The 20,405-nt window shown below is 42.2% G+C and overlaps 1 protein-coding gene across 5 annotated transcripts in view; it reads right to left on the bottom strand.

The window, feature by feature from the left end:
- Nucleotides 1-20,405, bottom strand: part of LOC135415770 (transmembrane protein 263-like) — a 208,520-nt gene that overhangs the window by 44,277 nt on the left and 143,838 nt on the right. Inside the window, exon 4 of one of the 5 annotated variants that reach the window (XM_064658037.1) lies at nucleotides 7,732-7,926. The exons of the other annotated variants lie outside the window; for them this stretch is intronic. Within the exon in view, the coding sequence (XP_064514107.1) occupies nucleotides 7,732-7,840 (109 nt within the window). The 5' untranslated portion in view covers nucleotides 7,841-7,926. The remainder of the gene's footprint in view (nucleotides 1-7,731; nucleotides 7,927-20,405) is intronic. 5 annotated transcript variants of the gene reach the window in all.

Genomic DNA, 20,405 nt, shown 5'->3' on the forward strand with positions numbered 1-20,405 from the left:
CAGTCATCATGAAAACGCTGAAATGTGTTTTCCTGATGAGATCTCTTGCTGGAGAACTCATACTGTGATTGTCGTGGAGAATGTTGGGTGTAAAACAACTAGAGAAAGAGCCCAAGAGAGATGGGCAGCAGAACCATGAAAGAGGACACTATGAGAGCAAACACAAATCTGAAGCAGAGGGTCAGTTCTCCCCCCAGAACTGCTCAGCTTTCTGTTTTGCCTGTCAGGAAGTCAGAGTGCACTCTGAAAAGCTAAGATCTAATCCTTATAAAAACTTGTTACATTTCAGACAGATTAATTTGCAAGCATCCCCCATGTGAACAACTTCTGGTACTCAAATTTTTCTTTTGAATGTAATGAAAATAAAACTGTTGCACATTAAACCAGAAGAAGATGCTGTGTTCTCTTATTATTTTCTTCATTGTTGTCCCTGAAGTACCAGCCTCATCATAAACAATCCTTTTGTCCTCCAGGTACAGCATAAACACAAATATCAGCACACAAAACCATTTTCAGCTCTTTTTTCAGGAGTGAACGTTCTTTGCACCCTGTAGTGCATTATCTCTAAAACGTCTTCCAAAGATCAAATCCATCCCACGGTTCCTATAAAAGGTCACGTTTTGCAATGTAGCCTACAGAACAATGACATTTCAGGGATCAAAGAAAAGGTTAAAATATTCCTATAAATCTATTCTTGGGACTTTTAAGTATTTTCTACGCAGAAGGAAATGTCATTTTTCTTCAGGAGCAACTGAGGGCTCTGTGATGGGTAATGGGTCTGTTATGTTTTATATGGTGAAAGAAAGATGCACTTCACTCCTCAACTCATGCAAATGAAACCTAATTTAATTTTAAACATTTATTTATTTGAATTTAATTTAAAACTCCCACATCAAAGCAAACAGAAAAACAACAAATACTATTGGGGCCTTAATAAAATGAAATTGCGGCAAGCCAAAATAAAACTTGGAGGATCAGCTTCTGCATAACGTTATAAATTATGGCCTTGTAGAGCACCCCAGTCCGTGAAATCCTTTACTCAGTCAGGCTGACGCCGAGTGAATGCTGAGGATTTAATTCAGTCGCTTAATGCTCTGTAAATCTGAGCTGGTGTTGAATTTTGAGTTCTGGAGCTTGGTGGTTAGAATTATGGCAGTGGGGTGGAGAAGCTTTTGTGGCGAGAAAGCAGACAGTACCCCCTCTGGGCTCTCAGGAGGCCATTTCCAGGTTCTAAATGTAATGAGCTTATGGCTCCCACTCACTTCTTAATTAGCACTAAATGACACACAGACAGGAGATACCGTACGCAGGGGAAAGAAGGTGGCAGGCTAGAAAAGATTGGGGAATAGAGGGAAGCCACACTTTCTCTTCCCATCTTTCACAGTGGCATGACTGTCTCACCCCTGCTGCTCAGGTCCCTCTGGCTCACGGTCCATTTCTTAACTTCACAAGTTCTTTATTTGAAATTATGTGTAAAGGGAAACTGAATGGCTCAGGAATCAGAAGGAAGATACAAAACTTCATAGTTTGAGCTGGAATTGGCTTTATTCACATTAATTCCTAGTCAGGCAAAACTCTTTCATATTTGTGGCTACAGCCTAGGTAACTGGCCCCTGCTCCTTCTTCTGAACTTCAATGTTGGGCTGGCACTGGTGCCAATAGTGGCTTTGTGGGGCACCCTAGCGGAGTCAGGGTAAATCCATGACACCAGGAACTAAGTTTTACAACATTTGGATTACCCACAGCACCTGGCAGACCTATTTGGAGGCATCCAGCACACAGGCCACAAATACTCCTGCTCAGCCCAGACACAACCTCCACATCATTCTGCAGATGCTTTTGTGTTATGCAGACTGTTTTTGTGAACTCCAGATGTTGCACAAAGCCATAATCAGAATAGCTGAGACTCTGTGACCATGTGCTAATCTTAGTATAGCCCATCTTCAAACTCAGTTTCTGGTTACACCAGAGATTTCATTAAAAACTTATTCTAGATTGAGAATCCTCATCCCAGGCATCTGGGTCTGTCAGCACTCTCTTCTGCATAGCCATATATTTTTCATCATTTATTGAATTCATTCACTGCTTGTTTGCTGTTGCTGGTTTTTTTGTTGTTTTTTTTTTTTTTTTTTTTTTGGTCACATTTCCTTTCTTTCTCTGGATCTTCCTTGTTTATTAATTACCAGTCATTGAATCATGCCAGAAGACTTTCCAGATTGAACTGCAGCAAGGTTTATTTTTGTACTGCTTCCTCTTTTCTTGTGTTCATAATTCCTCATTTACCACACTAATTGTGTAAATTCTGGACATCATCAGCGTTGCCCCAGGCTTCATATTTGTGCCTTTTCCAAATTTTGAAGCATCCAGTTCTGCTCTCTGTTCTCCTTACATTGATAGTTTACATCCACTTTATAGTCCAGACAGAACCCCTTCAATTCTTAAAACTCTTGGTCCCATCTCAGATCTTAGTGATCATAATCTACAAACAGGACTTAACTGTGACTGGGAGACAAAAGATTTTTAGACCCAAAGGCCTCTTTGATATACGGAAATAGAGTTGTACAATAGATTATGTGCTTGTGCAAAAGAAATCGTTGGACCTATAAGGACCTGTAACTTCAAAGCTCACTTGTCTTTTGTGCTGTCTAGTGCTTGCAAGACATGAGGAAACAAAGAAAGAAGAAAAAAAACACCTGAAGTTAAAACAACTATGTTATTTCAGAATTGCCTTCATTACTTCTGCTAGAAGACTTTGCTCTGCAACGCACCAATGTATTCTGTTCCACTTTCTTAAAATAAACAATTGGTCTCTGGCTTGTCAACAAAGCTCCATTTTCAATCACCCAGAGAGACAAGGCAAAGCACATCTTGCAGTGCCCCTATCGCTATAAGAAGGGTTTGGGGGCACTTCAAGCTGAGAATTTCTTTTGCTTTGCCTTAGAGTGATTTGCTGCCTAAGATGTGACAGATTTGTGTTGACAACTGGACCTTGGAGTTTAAGGAAATCCTAGAGCAGGAAGAGAATATTTATTGACAAGCTTATGTCTTGCTCTGGATCCAAAATTCTCTTCCTTCCAGACCAGAGCAACTATTAAAACAATAAAAACTGAGGATGATAACACAGTGGCTAACAGGAGAGTAGACAGTGTAAGGACAGATCACCTTGCACAACTTGATTCAGAACGCTACATCTCTGTCACAAAAAGAGTGATGATAGTTTGCTGCTTTCAATGGACTTCTGGCATATACTTTTTGTATTGAGGGTTATACCTTCATCTTTTGCAGTCAGGCTGAGAGAAAAAAAGCACCAACTTGGTTTTCAGCAAAATAAAAACTACCAGGGATGCAATGTAAAAAAAAAAAAATAAAAAAATTCAATCTTTTCCTTCTACTAAGGAATAAACCATAATCCTACCTGCACATAATGTAAAACATCTTTGAACCTTACAGTGTTGCCAGGATTAAAGGAGATTAATTTTTAAGAAATGGGAAAGATATTAAGTTCTTCAACATGTATAAGGCACCAGCAGCAGCTGAGCTACGTAGTTTGAGCTGAGAAGCAATTTGCATTATGTGGGTAAGGGAAGAAGGCAGTTGCTCACCTGGGCTGCCTCACGATCTTTACAATCAACGAACACAGAAAAGACACACTGACGAGCAAAAAAATTCGCAGGGGAATTCAGAAGACAGGCTGCCCTGTCCCCTTCTTTTAGAAAACTCCAAGAATAAATCAAAGAAAGGATGAAGAGAGAACAAGCGCAGAGAGCTGTCAGCACACTGCAGTTTGGCTGTTCAGTTTCCACACCAGGGAATCGGGGATCGGTTTCATGTGCTGACCTGACCAAGGAAAATGACAGTGAAGGACAAGGACACGTAGGAGGGTTGCTAGCTGCAGAGTTAGTAGTACCAAAGGTCTCGGAACTGGTCTGAATAAATCAGCACAATTAGATCCCAATTACAGCCCTTATGTGCTACCACAATATAAATATTTAATAAGAAGCATGATGGCTAGAAGATTATTATTAATCTGCAGTTAAGCAGCATTAGCGAAAGCAGAGCTTCTGGAGAAGACAAGCTGTTCCAAGAGGTTACACAGGAACACAAGATCATAAATTTAGAACAAAGACACTTGGAAAATTTGGTCATGTAACTGCACTTGCTTTGGAGGTAGAGAGTCCAGTGACAAAGAGGCAGAAGAAACTCAGACAATGTGAAGAACAAGCCCCCCAGCTGGGACCATCTCCTTCTTGCTCAGACTCCAAAGAGACCATGGCATGGGGTGTGCAGCAAGAGCTCCCTGGAGAGCACAGGTGAGAGAGGAATGTCCAGGCCCACTGGTAGGAGTGAATGAACTAGGAAAGTCCTCAGAAAAGAGAGCTGGTTGGAACCCGGAAAGCCTGCAAATGCTTTTGATTCCAAGAGTCATAGGGAAGATGTAGATTTTAACAAGACTAGTAGTTTTGGTTCAAGTGTGAAATACAGCCCTTATAAGAACCAGCATAAGAAATACTAGGCTTTAAAAGATTTTTTTAAAAGGCTTTACAGAGTAAAGCAGATTCTAGCTAAAGCAAGGTCCTTAAAGTGGCTAATGAAATTCTTTAAAATTCCGAGACATGAGATAAAAGACACAGGAGGACGTTGGAAACGAGAAGTTAAATTACAGAACTTCCTCAAAGCAGAGGAAATTGTTCTCTGTAGTGCAAGAGATAAAAAGCATATGGAAATGAAAATAGAGGCTTTAAAAAAGTCTTTTAAGTTGCAGTCAGTATGCTTTCAGCAAGGTACATATTTCTCACATTTTTACTGTACGTTTGTATATAAATAACATTCCTTAATAAAAAAGGTCTGCTAGAAAACATGAAATTACAAGATTAAATTATTAGAAAAAGAGTTTATAAGAAATTCTGGGCCTTCAGAAGCGTAAATAGCATGGCAAAAGACCAGACCCAACAGCCAGATGAGGATGGCCATGTTCCCCCATAGCGGGTAATATTCCAGTCCAATAAGAAGAGAGTCAACACAGAAGGCACCTTGCGTGACAGGACAGCAGCAATTCAACAACCCACCAAGCACAGAAGACAGCATGAACTGTTAACACAAGCACCGTGCTGCCTGCCTTCAGGCCGTGCAGATGAGAGAGCATCGGGGGACACAGTGTACTCGGAGGGTGCACAGATGGCACACACAGAATGTCTGTTAAAGGGGTTACAAATATACAGGGAAATGTGAATGAAGGCACCCTTTACTTTTACTTAAAAACAGAGGAGGTGAGCTGTGAGGTGCTATGTAGTACCTTGGCTGCCATATTGAACCTGCATTTGTAGGACTGCACCTCAGCCTCGGGTAGGACTGTGCAGGAAACCTAGTGTTCTTTCAGGGAAGCAAAAGACACAGCTCAGGTTCCCACCCTGAACCAGGTTCACTGCCTGACACTTACTGGTTCCTGAAGATGCACAAATTGTCAAGGAAAGGCATGGCTTGTCTGGAGATTAAAGAGAAATTGTCTTAAAGCTTTAAGAAGGAAGCTCATACACTTCCTCCTTTCCTCCAAATTTTGTTAACTCTCTCCAGTGGCAGAGACAAGACACTGTACCCTGGGCTGGGAATGCTGTAGCCAGACAGAGAAACGTAGCTGCACTATCCTTCTTCACCAGAGCTCTGGCTGCCATGCTGACAACTGGGGAGGCCAGACTGAAAAACTGCTTGCAGAGACAGCAGATACTTGGAAAAAAAGTCACCCTGACTGACATGGCAAGCAGCACCCAGAATTCTTCTCAGTTGCCTGAAGAGGTCCTTCCTGAAAAGCTTCTGTCATAAGGGCAGTCATGCAGGCTTCTGTCACAGGAGGACAGAGAAACCAAAAAGGTGAAGAAATGCATTATTGAAAAACAAGCAATTCCGTTATTATGATAACACTTATAGAATCATAGAATCTTAGAATGGTTTGGGTTGGAAGGGACCTTAAAGAGCATTCAGATCCAATCCCCCTGCCATGGTCAGGGACATCTTCCACTAGACCAGGTTGCTCAAAGCCCCATCCAGCCTTGGCTTGAACATTTGCAGTAATAGGGCATCCACAACTTCTCTGGGCAGCCTCACCATCCTCACAGTAAAGAATTTCTTCTTACGTCTAAATCTACTCTCTTTCAGTTTGAAGCCGTTCCCCCTTGTCCTGTCATTACAAGCTCCTGTCAGAAGTCCCTCCCCAGATTGCATGTAGTCCCCTTTAGGTGCTGGCAGGCTGCAATAAAGTCACCCTGGAGCCTTCTCCTCTCCAGGCTGAACAGCCCCAAGTTCTCTCAGCCTGTCTTCACAGAGGAGGTGCTTCAGCCCTCTGGTCATCTTCCTTCCTCTCCTCTGGACTTGTTCCAACATGTCTGTGTTCTTCTTATAACGGAGACCTCAGAGCTGTACTCAGTACTTCAGGTTGGAGTCTCATGAAAACAGAGCAGAGGAGCAGGATCACCTCCCTCAACCTGTTGACCATGCTGCTTTTGGTGCAGCCCAGGATATAGCTGGCTTTCTGGGCTGCAAGCGCACATTGCCAGGTCATGTTGAGCTTCTCATCCACCAACATCCCCAAATCCTTCTCCTCAAGGTTGCTCTCAATCCATTCTTTGTCCAACCTGTATTTGTGCTTGAGATTGCCCCAACTCACGTGTTGCACCTTGTGCTTGGCCTTATTGAACTTAATAAGGTTTGCAAAGGCCTGCCTCTCAAGCCTGTCATGGTCCCTCTGGATGGCATCCCTTCTCTCCAGCGCCTTGACTGCACCACACAGCTTGGTGTCATCAGCAGACTTGCTGAGGGTGCTTCCACTGTCCATGTCACCGAAACAGATGATAAGCAGCTCCGGTCCCAACACCAACCCTGAGGAACACCACTCATCTCTGGTCTCCACTTGGTTATCGACCTGTTGACCGCAACTCTTTGAGTGTGACCATCCAGCCAATTCCTTACCCATCAAGTGGTCCAAGTAAGTTGAATCTCCATGCATGCTACTGACTGAGCTCAAGTTTTGGTGCTTCCATAACACAAGCACTGTTAGAGAAATGCTAACTCTCCTAGGGTTTGTCCTTCACAAAGGCAGGCTGGGCTGTTTGAAGTGCTCTGCAGAACATTTCGTATGTCTCAGTATGTACAAATGAACTAGAAAAGCCAAAACCCAAGACAGATTAAGCTGGAAAAAGATATTATCTATGATTCCACAAGCACAGATCTCTTGACAGTTATATTACAGTACTGGGGAGACACCAGGACATGCTGTGGGACCCTGCCCAAGTTGTATAACCTGCCTCTATAGCTCAAATTACATAGATGTAGAACTGGATATAAAGCAGAAACCCTACTAAAATCAGACACTAAAGATGAATGGAACTTTTCTAAAGAAAGATATTATACAACAGGATGAGAATTTGTTCACTGGGTAAACTTGTCCTGAAGCTAAAGTAGGGATGCCCGACCCATTATAAGAAGTTGAAGGTCAATAACAAATTAATGAGATCAGTGGCCCCATTATTCTTCCCACAATGAACACCAGCCCAAATCAGCCCTTCTTCCCAAAATACCTGAAGACATTTTATACTGGCAACAAATTTACCTTATTGAACCTAAAATCATATAAAAGTGATTTAAATGTACTGAACTCAAGACATTCCCTGAAATGCAGTAGGCACTTTGAAACAGTACCACAGCAGAAGGTAGACTGATACCATAAATTAGTGCACTAACCTTCAGCCCCTGGAGAGCTGTGCGAGGTCATCGGGGTAATAAATTTTGGGGTTGCCCCCACAGCCGTTGGATATTTGCCCACTGCAAAAGTTACACAGTATGGCAACATGCTGCAAATGGCATCATCAGCTCAGAAATAGCACACAGCTGGGACAGATGGGGTATCACAAGCAAAGCTATTCTGAGTTCGCAGCCCTGGAGAAAAGGATGGATAAACAGAAATAGAATATGAAGTTTACAACAATGGAGGACTAAGAAGTGCTGGCAAATTATGGGACATGACATGCCCATTTCCTGCTCTGACTTCCTCTTCTGGTTTGTAGTTACAATTTCAGCTTTTTTCTGGTCTCTTTCATACAAAAATCTGTGCGTGCAGTAATGAAACCAGGCTTAGCTGTCCATATTACCAAATTGAGGTGGCACTTTCATCAAGTCCAGAGAGCTAAAAAGACTGTCTAGCACAAATTTCCAGCTGCATTCCTGCCTCTCCTGATTTCCGTGATTTTGCAGTAAAACACGGAATGAGATGTCTGAACAGCAATCTCAGAGTTATACATTCAGCCTGTTGCATCAAGTACAGACTGGAGGCAGATTTTTAAGATATTTTATTTCCCATGAAGGCACTAAAGAAAAATAGCCAGATTCTCAATGGGAGCAGGATATTGCCCTCATATTAACAACTTTGGGGAAAAAAATTATGAAAATGACAGACTTCAGGCCAAATGTGATACTTCTGGAAGTCAGGTTGCCATTACCAAGACATGAATATTGTCCAGTGTAATAAAACATCCTGAGTACACTTAAGAGCAACGAGAATATATTCTCAATTTCAGACAGACTCATCTCTGTGAAGACCCGGGGCTTCCTGTGTTTGGTAAGAAAAGGAAGCATGAATTACAGCCAGATTGTTGCTTAGGGACTGCTTCAAACCAAATCTATGTTCTCCAGAAATCAAGTACTGAGGGAATTAAACAATAAACCCAAGCAGTATTTTCTGACTTATTACTGATTTATTCCCTTGTGTTGCAGGTGGGGAAGGAAAAAGAAGGAAGGAAGGGAAAGTAAAAAATCCTAGTAAGAAAATATTTCTGCACAGCTCACAGGCATTCCTCACATCTGCATTGAGGACAATACCAGCAGTGCAGCACCTTGCCACAGCTGTGGTTGAGCAGTTTTAAGAACAAAAGGAAAGCATGCAGATCACCTGAAAGCTTGGGACTGTACGAAAAAAGACTCTCTGTACCACTTAACTTCCTACCAGAGCACACTCCTCCAGTGGGAACCTACCACGTTTTATAGCAGAAGAAACAAGTTATTTCATTGCACATACGCTCACACATATACTGCTGACAGGACTTAAAAATGTTTTCCCCAGGGTGCACTTGGATTTTGGACACATCTTGACCCTGGCAAAGCCACAGAAAGCAATGCAAACAGTCTTCTCTCTCCACCAAAAATTACACTGACTGTGGCATTGTTGTGTTGGATTTCTGAAAAAAATAACATATTTTAAGCTACTCACAACACAGTGCATTGCTCATTAGCTCTGGCTAACAGCTGGAGCTACCTGGCAGCTGGGTTTGCCTGGACATTCTCAATTCTGTGTATTTTACACTGTGAATTTACTTCCATTATTAAATGGGGAAATTAGGTGCTGAATGTAAAACTAAACCCAGTGTTCTTCCACAGAGCAATTTGGAGGAGACTGTTGAAGGATGATGCTACAGAAGGGCCTAGAATTACACACAGACTCGTGTCCCACAGAGGACTATATGCTAACTCAAATGAGATCTTCGGAATTTCTTACTGAAAATTTCCATTTTCCATTTAAATACATTGTGAATCTATGTGCTTTGCCAGTGAAATTGTTTAAAATGGCATGAAATTGAATGCCCCCTCCAACAAATACCACCTGATAAAGCAAATACTGATATTGAGACTAGACAAGATTAAATTCTACTATTTAGAGGGAACGGTTTGTAATTAGGGCAGCAATGGTCTTTGTTGGAAATGTAAAATGGTTTTGTACCAAATGCACTAGAAGGATTATCAGATTCTATCACTTTTCATAGCTTTGCATGAAGATTTTATCATATCCTAGGGAACTCTCTTTAATAAACACTTAAACTGATAAAATAAACCTATTAATATTGAATAACTCCCTACTTATCTGCAGATGCCATACAACAGAAAACCTGAGACACTGAAAAGGACAGAATTGTTCAGTAAAAGGTTCTGCTCAAATACAACCATTTGTTGCAAAGAAATTGCATTAAAGACACTGGACACCAGTGCAGCTTCTTAACTGGCTACTAAAGCTGCTGCTTGTGCATTTGCTGTGTGTGCCACACACAGCAATGAGACTATAGTGCTATTTGCTTTGTGATTTGCATTTCACAGTGGCAACAGGACAGGCAAAACACAGCATTTCCTGAATAACAATTATTTACTCCCAGACAATTAAATCACTTTGGTTTATGTTGCATTTATATCAGGGTGGGAAGCAATATACTGTAACTGTTCAAGAACATGGATCCTTACATGGTTGTTTCTGCTTTATAATAAAACAGAAACCTATTTAACTAATACCTGTTCAAGTAATTAACCTATTATAAAGAAAAAATAAGTCAATGCACCAAGGTTATGCATTTAAAAGAACTCTACTGTGTTTCTTTCATTTAAATTTCAAAGTCGATGTCAATGTTGTTTCATATCTACAAAGACAATTATTTCATGCACTGTCAGGTTACTTGCAAATCATCACAAATACACCAGGGTCTACCAGGATACTGATTTCAAAGTGCATTCATATTCCACAGTCTTCTCTCTCTGTACTATCTGGATGGATTGGATTCCCTAGTCTAGCTTTCAGTTATTAAACTTTTCCTTCTTCCAGATGAAGAGAATGAATACACGATGCAGACGTGTTATGTGATCCATGGCTTTTCAAGGTTTGATCTCTGTAACTGCAGACTGTCTGTAAACTGTGTTGCTTATTTTCATATGGACTGACTCTTGCAGTCTCACAGCTCTCAATGAAGAGAGAGGCTCCCACACAGAACTGGCATGCTATGGTAGTGCTGATAGTCTTAAGAACAGCAAATTTTTACGCATTCTTAACCGTTCTCCTCTTTTTATGCTATGTTGCTTCACAGGTTTTGATTCAGGTAACTGAAGATAAGCCTTCCCAGGTTTACATCAACTTTCATATTAGTACAAACAATACTGCTTAAAATTCAGACTTTTTCAAATTGAGTATTGTGTTGACTTTGTCATTTAGCTCCTTCTGATTCTTTTGAAAATAATTAGCCACAATAAGAACCCTTGTAGTTCTCAAGAGCCATCCTTTGCAGCTTGGACCTCTAGAAATTGAAGTTGCTTCATAATTCAATTTCAAAAACACTAGTATCTATCTTAAAAGGACTAAACACATCTCATGTGTTATGCAGTGTTTCATAGATTATGACTACTTTCTGCTCTGTACAAAGAAAGTGATAGAGGGTCTTTTTATTCAGAGTGAAGATTTTATATATCCATATCACAAAGAATTCTGATACTTGATACTTTGCTTAAATTGAATCCCCATTAGATCACCCTAAACAATTATCCATCTTCCTGTTACTTTCAAGCTCTAAATACATGCATGTCTTATAAATCATGCATGTCTTATAAATCGCTCTGTAGTCAAGTTACACCTATTTAGATTTTCAATGTCTGTTCTCCTAAGTCACTCCCACACCCTCTTTAGTCATCACTGCTGCTTCTCTGCATGGGGTTTTCACTATGAACCTATAAAAAGATACAGATACCAAAGACATTCTGTGTTGTCTTGTGAAGTACAACAATCAAGCTCACTTACTGGGACACAGTACTGAAAAAGATCCATCAAGACTATTTGCAAGATGTGACTGGACCACTATGGATAGCTCTGGTATACAAGAATAAATATCTGAGGCTGGTGAACATAATAGGAGTGCACTGATAGCCAGCCTCTGAAATAAGGCATTCCAGGGAAGTCAAAGGCCTGAATGAGCATCATGATTTTTGTAAAGAGTTATGATTCTGACCATTTTTCTATTCCCCAGACAACAGTATGGACCTGCTGTCTTCAAAAAGCAATATACTTGTTGCATAAGCAGTTGTGGCATTGGTCCCCTACTTTCTTAGTGATCAACCTTAAAGATAAGCTTTCCATCTCAAATACCAGAGTGAGGCTGCTGTGACAGGCAAGAGCTTGACACCTGCACAAAAAGGCTGCTGCAGAAGTCATGCCACACCTTCCTGAACCAATAGTGCAGCACATGCTTTTCCCGTCTGATGCACACAGTGTATTCACAAAGATACTTTGTGGACCCAAGGACATTAAGTGACTTTGGCTTATGATTGCCACAGATCAGACCCTACCAGGCAACCTTTAGAAAAGTGAACAAAAGAGAGCTCTCCCCAGAGCCCTGCATACAATCCCACATGCCAGCAGCCGCCCCTTGCCTCAAGCAAAAGGAGTGGGAGCATGCACATCACAATGAACTACAGAGCCAAATCCTGCTATCTTATAAGCCTTTCCCATGCAATCCTTTGCCCTCCCAGAAAGCCAGAAAAATAGTGCAGACAGTTCATACAGAGCCCCTTCTCAGTCTAAAGAGAGGCCTTTCTCGAACGCTCCTTCTCAACAGGAGGACAATTCCCAAAATTCAACAGTAGGAAACACTTTAACAAGCTCCAGCCACTCTAACCAGATTGTCAATAAACTGAGCATATTGCACAGATGGACTAATAACGCAACCCTAATTCAATTGCCTACAACCATCTTCTGTGTGCGCTCTATTAAAAGCAGCCACTTGGCTTGCAGCAGCTCAGAAAGGAGGACAGGGTCCCCTTCTGAAGGAGAGAAGGGAAGAGCGCTGACTTTGATCAGACAGCAGCTGTGAGTCAGCTCCCTCAGCAGCACACTGACAAGTTGCCTGCAACCTTACGCCTGTGTGTGGTGGCTTGCAGCCACCTCAGTGGTGAAAGCAGCTTGCTCTTTATCCTTGGCTAACCTTTCAGCCATGTGGCTTTTAAGTGACTCACCCACCTGAACCAGAAGTCTGACAGCCTCAGCCACTGTCCTGCATCAATATTTGTATCTGGAGAGATAATTCAACAGCAAACACTCCAGCCCTGTTAACCTACATTCTCCTCCTTGCCCTGTTGTCTGAGTAGCCCACATGAGGGCTTCCAAGGAAGCAGCTGTCCTGGAATTATGGTCAGGTCATGGTGTGACTTGTTGGTCTTTAGCTTACATTCAACTTCTGCATTGATTTCCATGTGCTTTCTTTCTCTCAACACAAAGTAGGCAGTGGTATGAGCAAAGTTTTGGTATAGGAAAGAGTGACAGGAACCAAAACCCGCTGGTATTATTTTCAAAGTTTGCTCTACCTCTTTTAAAGTCAGACTGCCAGAAGCCACAGGCTGATGCATAACATTCATCATTATCTTTTACAGACAGTATCTTTGAAGTGCACAAGATTCAAATCACTTGCAAATAGGGGACCTGAGGCCCACTGACAGCCATGCTGCCTGGGGCCAGGAAAGTCCAAAGAGCTGGCTCATGTTTCCATCTGCACTCCAGACTGAAGGGATGTAATGCAGGCCACAGAAGAGAATGCCATTTCCCTGTCTGCCCTGGTTTCAAGGTCGGAGCTACACAGTAGCTGGCATCAAGTTCTGGGACCACAGCACACGTACAGTGAGGACTGCTTAGAGAAAAAATTTTAGAAGAGCTTTTCATGTCATTTGCTGCTCATGTTTCTTGCCTTGCCTCCACAGGGGAACTTATTTATGCAGAGCCATGACAGCTTTTACTTCCCTTAAACTCCTTTTACTAATTGTCCAGTGGACAACACAGTCTGCCCCCTTTGAGCATAGTTTCCTCCCCTCTCTGCTCCTGGAAGATTTTAGTATGCCCGAGAGAGCCCATAGCTGCTGAGAACCCCTTTGAAGTTACTGTGACTGGATGGCCCATTGTGGCCAGCTGGGATCTGTTCATTCCATGCTCATGGCCAAAAGTTCTCTCTAGCCCATGGCTTAGTGGGATTAGCTACTTCTTTGCTACTTTTCCCACCTCATTTTTAATATATAATTTACTTTAGCATTACCCTGGGGCAAAAATTACTGAATGTTGCCATGGATGTCATCCAGGGTAAGGGCCGGGATTTTTGCCGCAGCTGTCTTCTCCTCTGACATCTTGACAAGCTGTTGGACAGAACTAGTTGAGAACTTGCAGCACTGTTTGCGCTTCCAAGAGCTCTTTTACAACAGCCACCCACAGGAGAAAAGGCCAGTGGATGAGTAACTGAGCAAGAAGAAATTTTTATGTTAATACAGCCATGTCCATGTGTTTCTTAAGCAGTATGATTAGAAAAAAAAAAAACGAGGCTGTGCATTTATAACCAGTTCTTTTGAGAAAGCAGCTGCAATAGCAATGGAAAACTCAACTTAGTTAAAGAACACATTGTGACGAATAATAAAAAATTAGCTGAATCCTGCCTGTGATAGGCTCAATAAGCCTAGCTAGAACTAAGCATAATATATACAGAGAGGCTGCCTTAAGTCCTGCCAGTCCCATCAAAAGGGGGGACTGAATACCAAACACCCTGTTTTAAAGGATTAGGGCTCTCCAGATACCACTCCACTGCTGACCTAACCTGAAGTCCTGATGCCCTTTTTAGCAAAAAAAACAGGGAAAAATGTCATTTCAAAACAGGTTGCAAGGAAGAAGGAACCATTTAGCATATTCTAGGCAGTTTTCCCTACTCATTTCACCTGTGACCCACATAAAATCGGAGATCCAGTGCAGTAATTCATTCAATACTTATGGACCTCAAACTGGTTAAGAATGAGCAGAGATGTCTGACAGACAGAAATTTAGCTGACTGATCTTGCCTGCAGATAATAAGCTAAAAAAAAATTTGTTGCAAAAAGGAAAAATGTCTATCAAAGTTTGAGTATACTAATTATCAAGAATTTAATGGAAACTCACTTCCTGACAAATTGCATGTTAAGAAATGAGATAGACAGCTGAATATCTTAATGTTAGGTCTCCCTGGGGGGAAAAATAAAATTAAAAAATGGAAAAGACTTGTTTTTTCTGCATTAAAAAAAAGTCTTATTGGAAAAGTTAACTCTTGGGAAATAAGGCAGTGTAACTGTTCATCTCAGGAATGGGTGATGAAGCTTCTAAGAGAGACCTGCAGCCAGGCTCATCCTCCTATAATATCCCAATTAAAGGGTTATCATTCATGCATTCATTCATGCATGGGAGACAGGCTAGTTGAAGAAACACAACAGATAACAGAGAACATGCCAAGACTAGCCTTCCTTTTATTAATTTCTTCTATTGCTACTCCAAGTGCTAACTAAAGGGCATTCGGTTCTGTGCAGACAGTTAAGGATGGGTTTTTCAGAAAGCATGACTGACCAGGCTTCTGCACTCCCAGCTACAGATCACCTTGGAGCTCCGCAGGAAGAGCAAACAGCCAGAAGAAAATCACATTGCTCAAGGAATTAGCTGTATTCATAACAATATTTCTGAATACAGCAACAGTTGGCTAAGTCTACAAAGCTTTTCAAAGGTACAGTCAGAAAAGGCTCACTAAGTTTTAAACAGAGATTAACTTAAAAAAAGAAATTTAAAAAAATCCACCCCATTTGCTAAATTATCATTTGGTCATTGCAAAGTTTCAAGATTCGTAAACATGACAAGGTACTGTGGTTTGGGCAGCTATTCAGACACTATCAAGTTCTGCTTTGTGGGTGGTGGTTATCAGTGAGAAAAGCAAAGTAAGGTAACACAAATCCAGTAATCCTCTTTCACGGGAAAGTGAAATCAATCAAATTACCTCATGCTGGATAAGAATGCACATACAAGAAGCTATCCCAGTTTGGTGGACACAGATGAGCTTGATCATGAATCAGAGCCCTCGGTTTGATTTAATGTTGTTCCTTGGATATGAGCCTTCACTTGCCTGTACCTGGCCCACCACCGTAGCAAGAAGGAGAAAAGATGCTCCAGCAGCAGAAAAAACCTGGAATTTGCATTAAATTAAGGAACCCAAACACTAATAGCTCTTCTCATCCAATCACTGGCCAAAGGCTTTCCTAAAAGCTCGACAAGACTGCCAATGCAGGTAAAGGGCAGATCCCAGAATAGCAATCGCATCAGAAACCTTGTGGGTATGAGCAAGCTTTACAAGAGGCATGAGACAACATCTGGAACTCTTAGACTAACAAACAACTCTCATACCTGTTACCCCCCCCCCCCCCAAAAAAAAATATGATTTGCTAGAAGGAACTTTAATCCTTTAACAACAAGCATTACATTTCTGTTCAGTTGGGCAGTTTTAAAACAGTTCTCAACTATTCACTTTCATATGTAAGGATGAGACCATCCTGGGCTTCATGATATTTTGACAACTAAACCGGGTTTTCAGTCTGAGATCAAAGACAGGGGTTGAACAAGAAAGCCATGAACATAGGGGATTAGAAAGTGCTGATGTCCTCAGAAGCAGCTGTCCTGGATATAAGGCACCAGAGAGAGGGAAAACACCAAGAGCAACTAAGATAGATGCATTAAAAGATGAGTACATCTCAAGTCTCAGTCACAAACATCTCCAGCTGGCTCTCAGAATTAAATGGAGGATTTAATTGGCACTATAGAAGCAACTCCATTAATTCTTATTTTCAAGGACAGTGATAAACCTTCGATTTCCCAAATAGCAAGGATATTAAACTGAATATCTTACTGTCTTTAAAATGGGAGCCAGGACTGTGATTGCAGAATAAGTGAAGTTCCACACCTGCTAAGGAAAAAGGAAAAACTCTTATTTTATAACTGGTTACTCCTTCCTCCAAACTCAGGCAGACTCTGCCTATCAACTACTTTTAGTCTGTACTCACGTGATCGACTCCTCCTAATCTTGCCCTGCTATGCTGGCTGCCAGCAATCCTTTTTGCAGGAGGTCAGTGTCGGGGCTGACCTGGGATCATACCATGATGTGCCAACAGTTGGAATTGCAACTGAACTGCTGGGACACACATGGTGGGATGGTACCTAATGGGGTTGTTTTACTCTTTCTAACGCTGCCGCAAGTCTTTAGGATATCTATACTTTTTGTGACTTATGTTAACAGTACTAGAGTTACTAAGAACCCTAAAAAACCCCCCAAAACTACCACAAATGTAATGGCCTTCTAAGACATTCAAATAACAAAGTCTGAGCAGTCAGTATTTTGAAAAAAAAAAAAAAAAAGGCAATTTATAAACCCTAAGTTCCAATGGTCTCTGATATGTGAGGGAACAAACATTGATACCACCATACAAACATTTAAGAAGGAAGCAAAGATGAGAGAATCCAGCTGAAACTGCAGAGAGATGCACACTGTCAGAACCATATATACTGAAATTCAACCAGAGCACCAGGTTACAACAGCTCAGCTTTTTTGAAAAGACACCAGAATATCTGAGAGCACCTCAGATTCCAACCAGATTAAGGATGGTGCTTTGGATGGAGAGGCATGAGGAATGAGAAATTCTGAACAGTAACACTGGACTTTTGGCAATATCCTTAAATCTGAAGTCAGAGTTACATACCCCTCTCCAGGATCAAAGCTCCTGGTAGCAGAGGAGTGCAGGAAAGATAAAACTGTCCCTACCACATTCAGGTGCTTTGCAATATCAATGTGGCACTAATGGTATTTCAGTCCCTTCCATTGGAGCCCAGGCTTGATTATCTGGATGAGGGGATTGAGTGTACCCTCAGTAAAATTATGCATGACACCAAGTTGGTCAGGAGTGTTGATCTGTTGGAGGGTAGAAAGGCTCTGCAGAGAGATATGGACAGGTTGGATTGATGGACTGAGAGGTTCAATAAGGCAAAGTACTGGGCCCTGCACTTCAGCCACAAAAACCCCAGGCAGCGCTACAGGCTGGGGAACGAGTGGCTGCAAAGCTGCCCAGCGGAAAAGGACCTGTAAGTGCTGGTCAACAGCGGCTGAACATGAGCCAGCAGTGTGCCCAGGTGGCCAAGAAGGCCAGTGGCATCCTGTCTCGTATCAAGAATAGTGTGGCCAGCAGGGCCAGGGAAGTCATTCTTCCCCTGTACTCAGCACTTCTGAGGCTGCACCTTGAGCACTGTGTCCAGTTTTGGGCCCCTTACTACCAGAAGGACATTGAGGTGCTGGAGTGTGTGCAGAGAAGGGCAAGGAGGCTGGTCTAGAGAGTAAGTCCTATGAGGGGCATCTGAGGGAGCTGGGGTTGTTCAGCCTGGAGAAAAGGAGGCCAGGGGGTGACCTTATTGCTCTCAAGAACTACCTGAAAGGAGGTTGTAGCCAGGTGGGGATCAGTCTCTTCTCCCAGGCAACTAGTGACAGAACGAGAGGACATAGCCTCAAGCTGTGCAAGGAAGATTCAGGCTGGACATCAGGAGGAATTTCTTCATGGAAAGAGTTGTTAAATACTGCCCATGGAGGTGGTGGAGTCACCATCCCAGAAGGTGTTCAAGAAAGGACTGGACATGGCACTTTAGTGCCATGTTCTAGTTGACAAGGTGCTGATTGGTCAAAGGTTGGACTTAATGATCTCAGAGGTTTTTTCCAACCTATATGATTCTTAAACATGAAGCGACACAGGTTTTCTAACAATTACTGAATACATAAACAAGTCAGAAAGCAAAAAAAAAAAAAACAACCCAAAGAAAAAGAGTCAGGGAGCATGGCTAGATTTCAAAGGTCACATTAGAGTTTTTATTTCTGAACAAGTTCTTCATCAACACAGCTATTGCTCAGGGTTGCAGGGATGGTGACACATGTGAGGGGACAAACAAATCTAATTTCAGATCAGAGGTGAAGATAACCCTCCACTCAAAATCTTGTTAATTTGCAAAGTTGCTGGAAAGACCAACATTTCATGAGGCCATGAGTTTTCCTTGCAGTTCCCAAGCATTACCCTCGGACAGCTAAAGAGCCTGGGGCCCTCACACTGAATGTCCTCACACTGAATCCCCTCTTCCAGTGGCCCTCACATTCAGTGCCAACATCAGCCGGTTCCACAGCCCCTCCTCCTCTTTGAGTGATTTTGAAGGAGTTTATGCCATGAAAATAAGACTTTGGAAAGAAAGAGCTGGCTCTAAATGGTGCATGTGGTAAAAACGCAGGGACAAACATTTATATGTGTACTGGCCTTTCCAGAAAAGGCTTTAGTTGACGGGCAGGACAGTCTTGCAGTCAGTGCAGATTTGCAGAAGTATGAAACACAGATTTATGCATCCTTATTGATGGATGAGGTTGATGTGTTGCCTGGTAATAATGTGCTGGACTTGGTCACAGATTCATTCAAGTGGCAGAATTGCCACTTGATAAGCAAGATGATAGGTGTTCCTTCAGCAAGTAAACCTCTCAGAGCCCACAAGAAAGTAAGCTATACTCTAGCCAGAAAAACAGATGGCTTCTCTCCACCCAAATATTCACCTCTTCATCACCAGTGTGATCCCTGTGTCTCCACAGGCCACGCATATCAGAATAAACCTTCTGCCTTTTTAGCAGCCAAGAAAGATGGGTTTGCTTTTATCTTTCAGCACAAACTCCAAAGGGAGACGGGCAAAAGGGAGGTGTAGGGAGAGACAACATTTTGACAGCAGGCAATAATAAAAAAATGACAGAAGCCACAGATAGAGGAGCAAAGAGCCTCCCTGCTTCCCATGCACAATCACAGATGAAAGGGAATGGATGACAGATCAGGCGGCAGGCAGGCTGCATGCAGAACAGACAGTGCACTACCTCATTCCACTGGGACCACCAAATTTTGATGAGTATGCATGTAGTTGCTATATCAGTCCCGAGCCTTTCCTGAATTCTTAGCTAGCACGCATAAGAACAGACTTTTTCTGATGTTACTGTAAAGGGTAACAATCTAGCTTTCAATTACCTACACTGTGACCACTACTTCATTTGGGCTAGCTGACTGACACTGTGGAGAAAGCAATCCCCCTGCCTCCATCATCAAGTGGGTCATTAATTAAGGATCTTATACTCTCCATACTGTACCTTCAAAGTGGACAAGTAATTTTGCTGCAGGGCAATATTCAGCACAGTGACCCACTAAACCTACGTAGCCAGAACAGACTAAGTATCAGTTGGAACTTACAAATAGAGCAAGACCTCCAAGGTCTTTGTGGGTAGCTGAGGAAAATCCTAGCATCTGGCAGCTGAGATCCACTGCTCCATTTATGTTTCACAGCTGCCCAGTAATTTCTATGAAGTAGCACAGTAAATAAGAAATAGCAGTTGAAAGATCCAGTCTAGTTCTCAGGAGAAGGCATCCACATCTCAACACTCAGAAGAAAGACCAAGGATGCAACTGGCCTTCCACTTAAGGAAGGACACTTTCTCTTCCACTTAAAGAAATACTTCACTATGCAGGAAAGGCAGAAGAGCATGGGGCAGGTACAAGTACATGCAGGTACACTCCTTTCTGTTGGAAAGGCAGAAGAGTGTGGGAGAGGTACAAGTACGTGCAGCTGCTGGCTGCACTGCTCCTATCAGTCCTGCCTCATTACGTTTTTGGTGGGGTGGTTCCTTCTCTCTCAAAACGTCCTTGTGCTGTTTTGGAAAGAGAAAATGAAAAGAAGCTTTTAGGAC

Source organism: Pseudopipra pipra, chromosome 6, assembly GCF_036250125.1.
Source record: "Pseudopipra pipra isolate bDixPip1 chromosome 6, bDixPip1.hap1, whole genome shotgun sequence".
Lineage (NCBI taxonomy): Eukaryota > Metazoa > Chordata > Aves > Passeriformes > Pipridae > Pseudopipra > Pseudopipra pipra.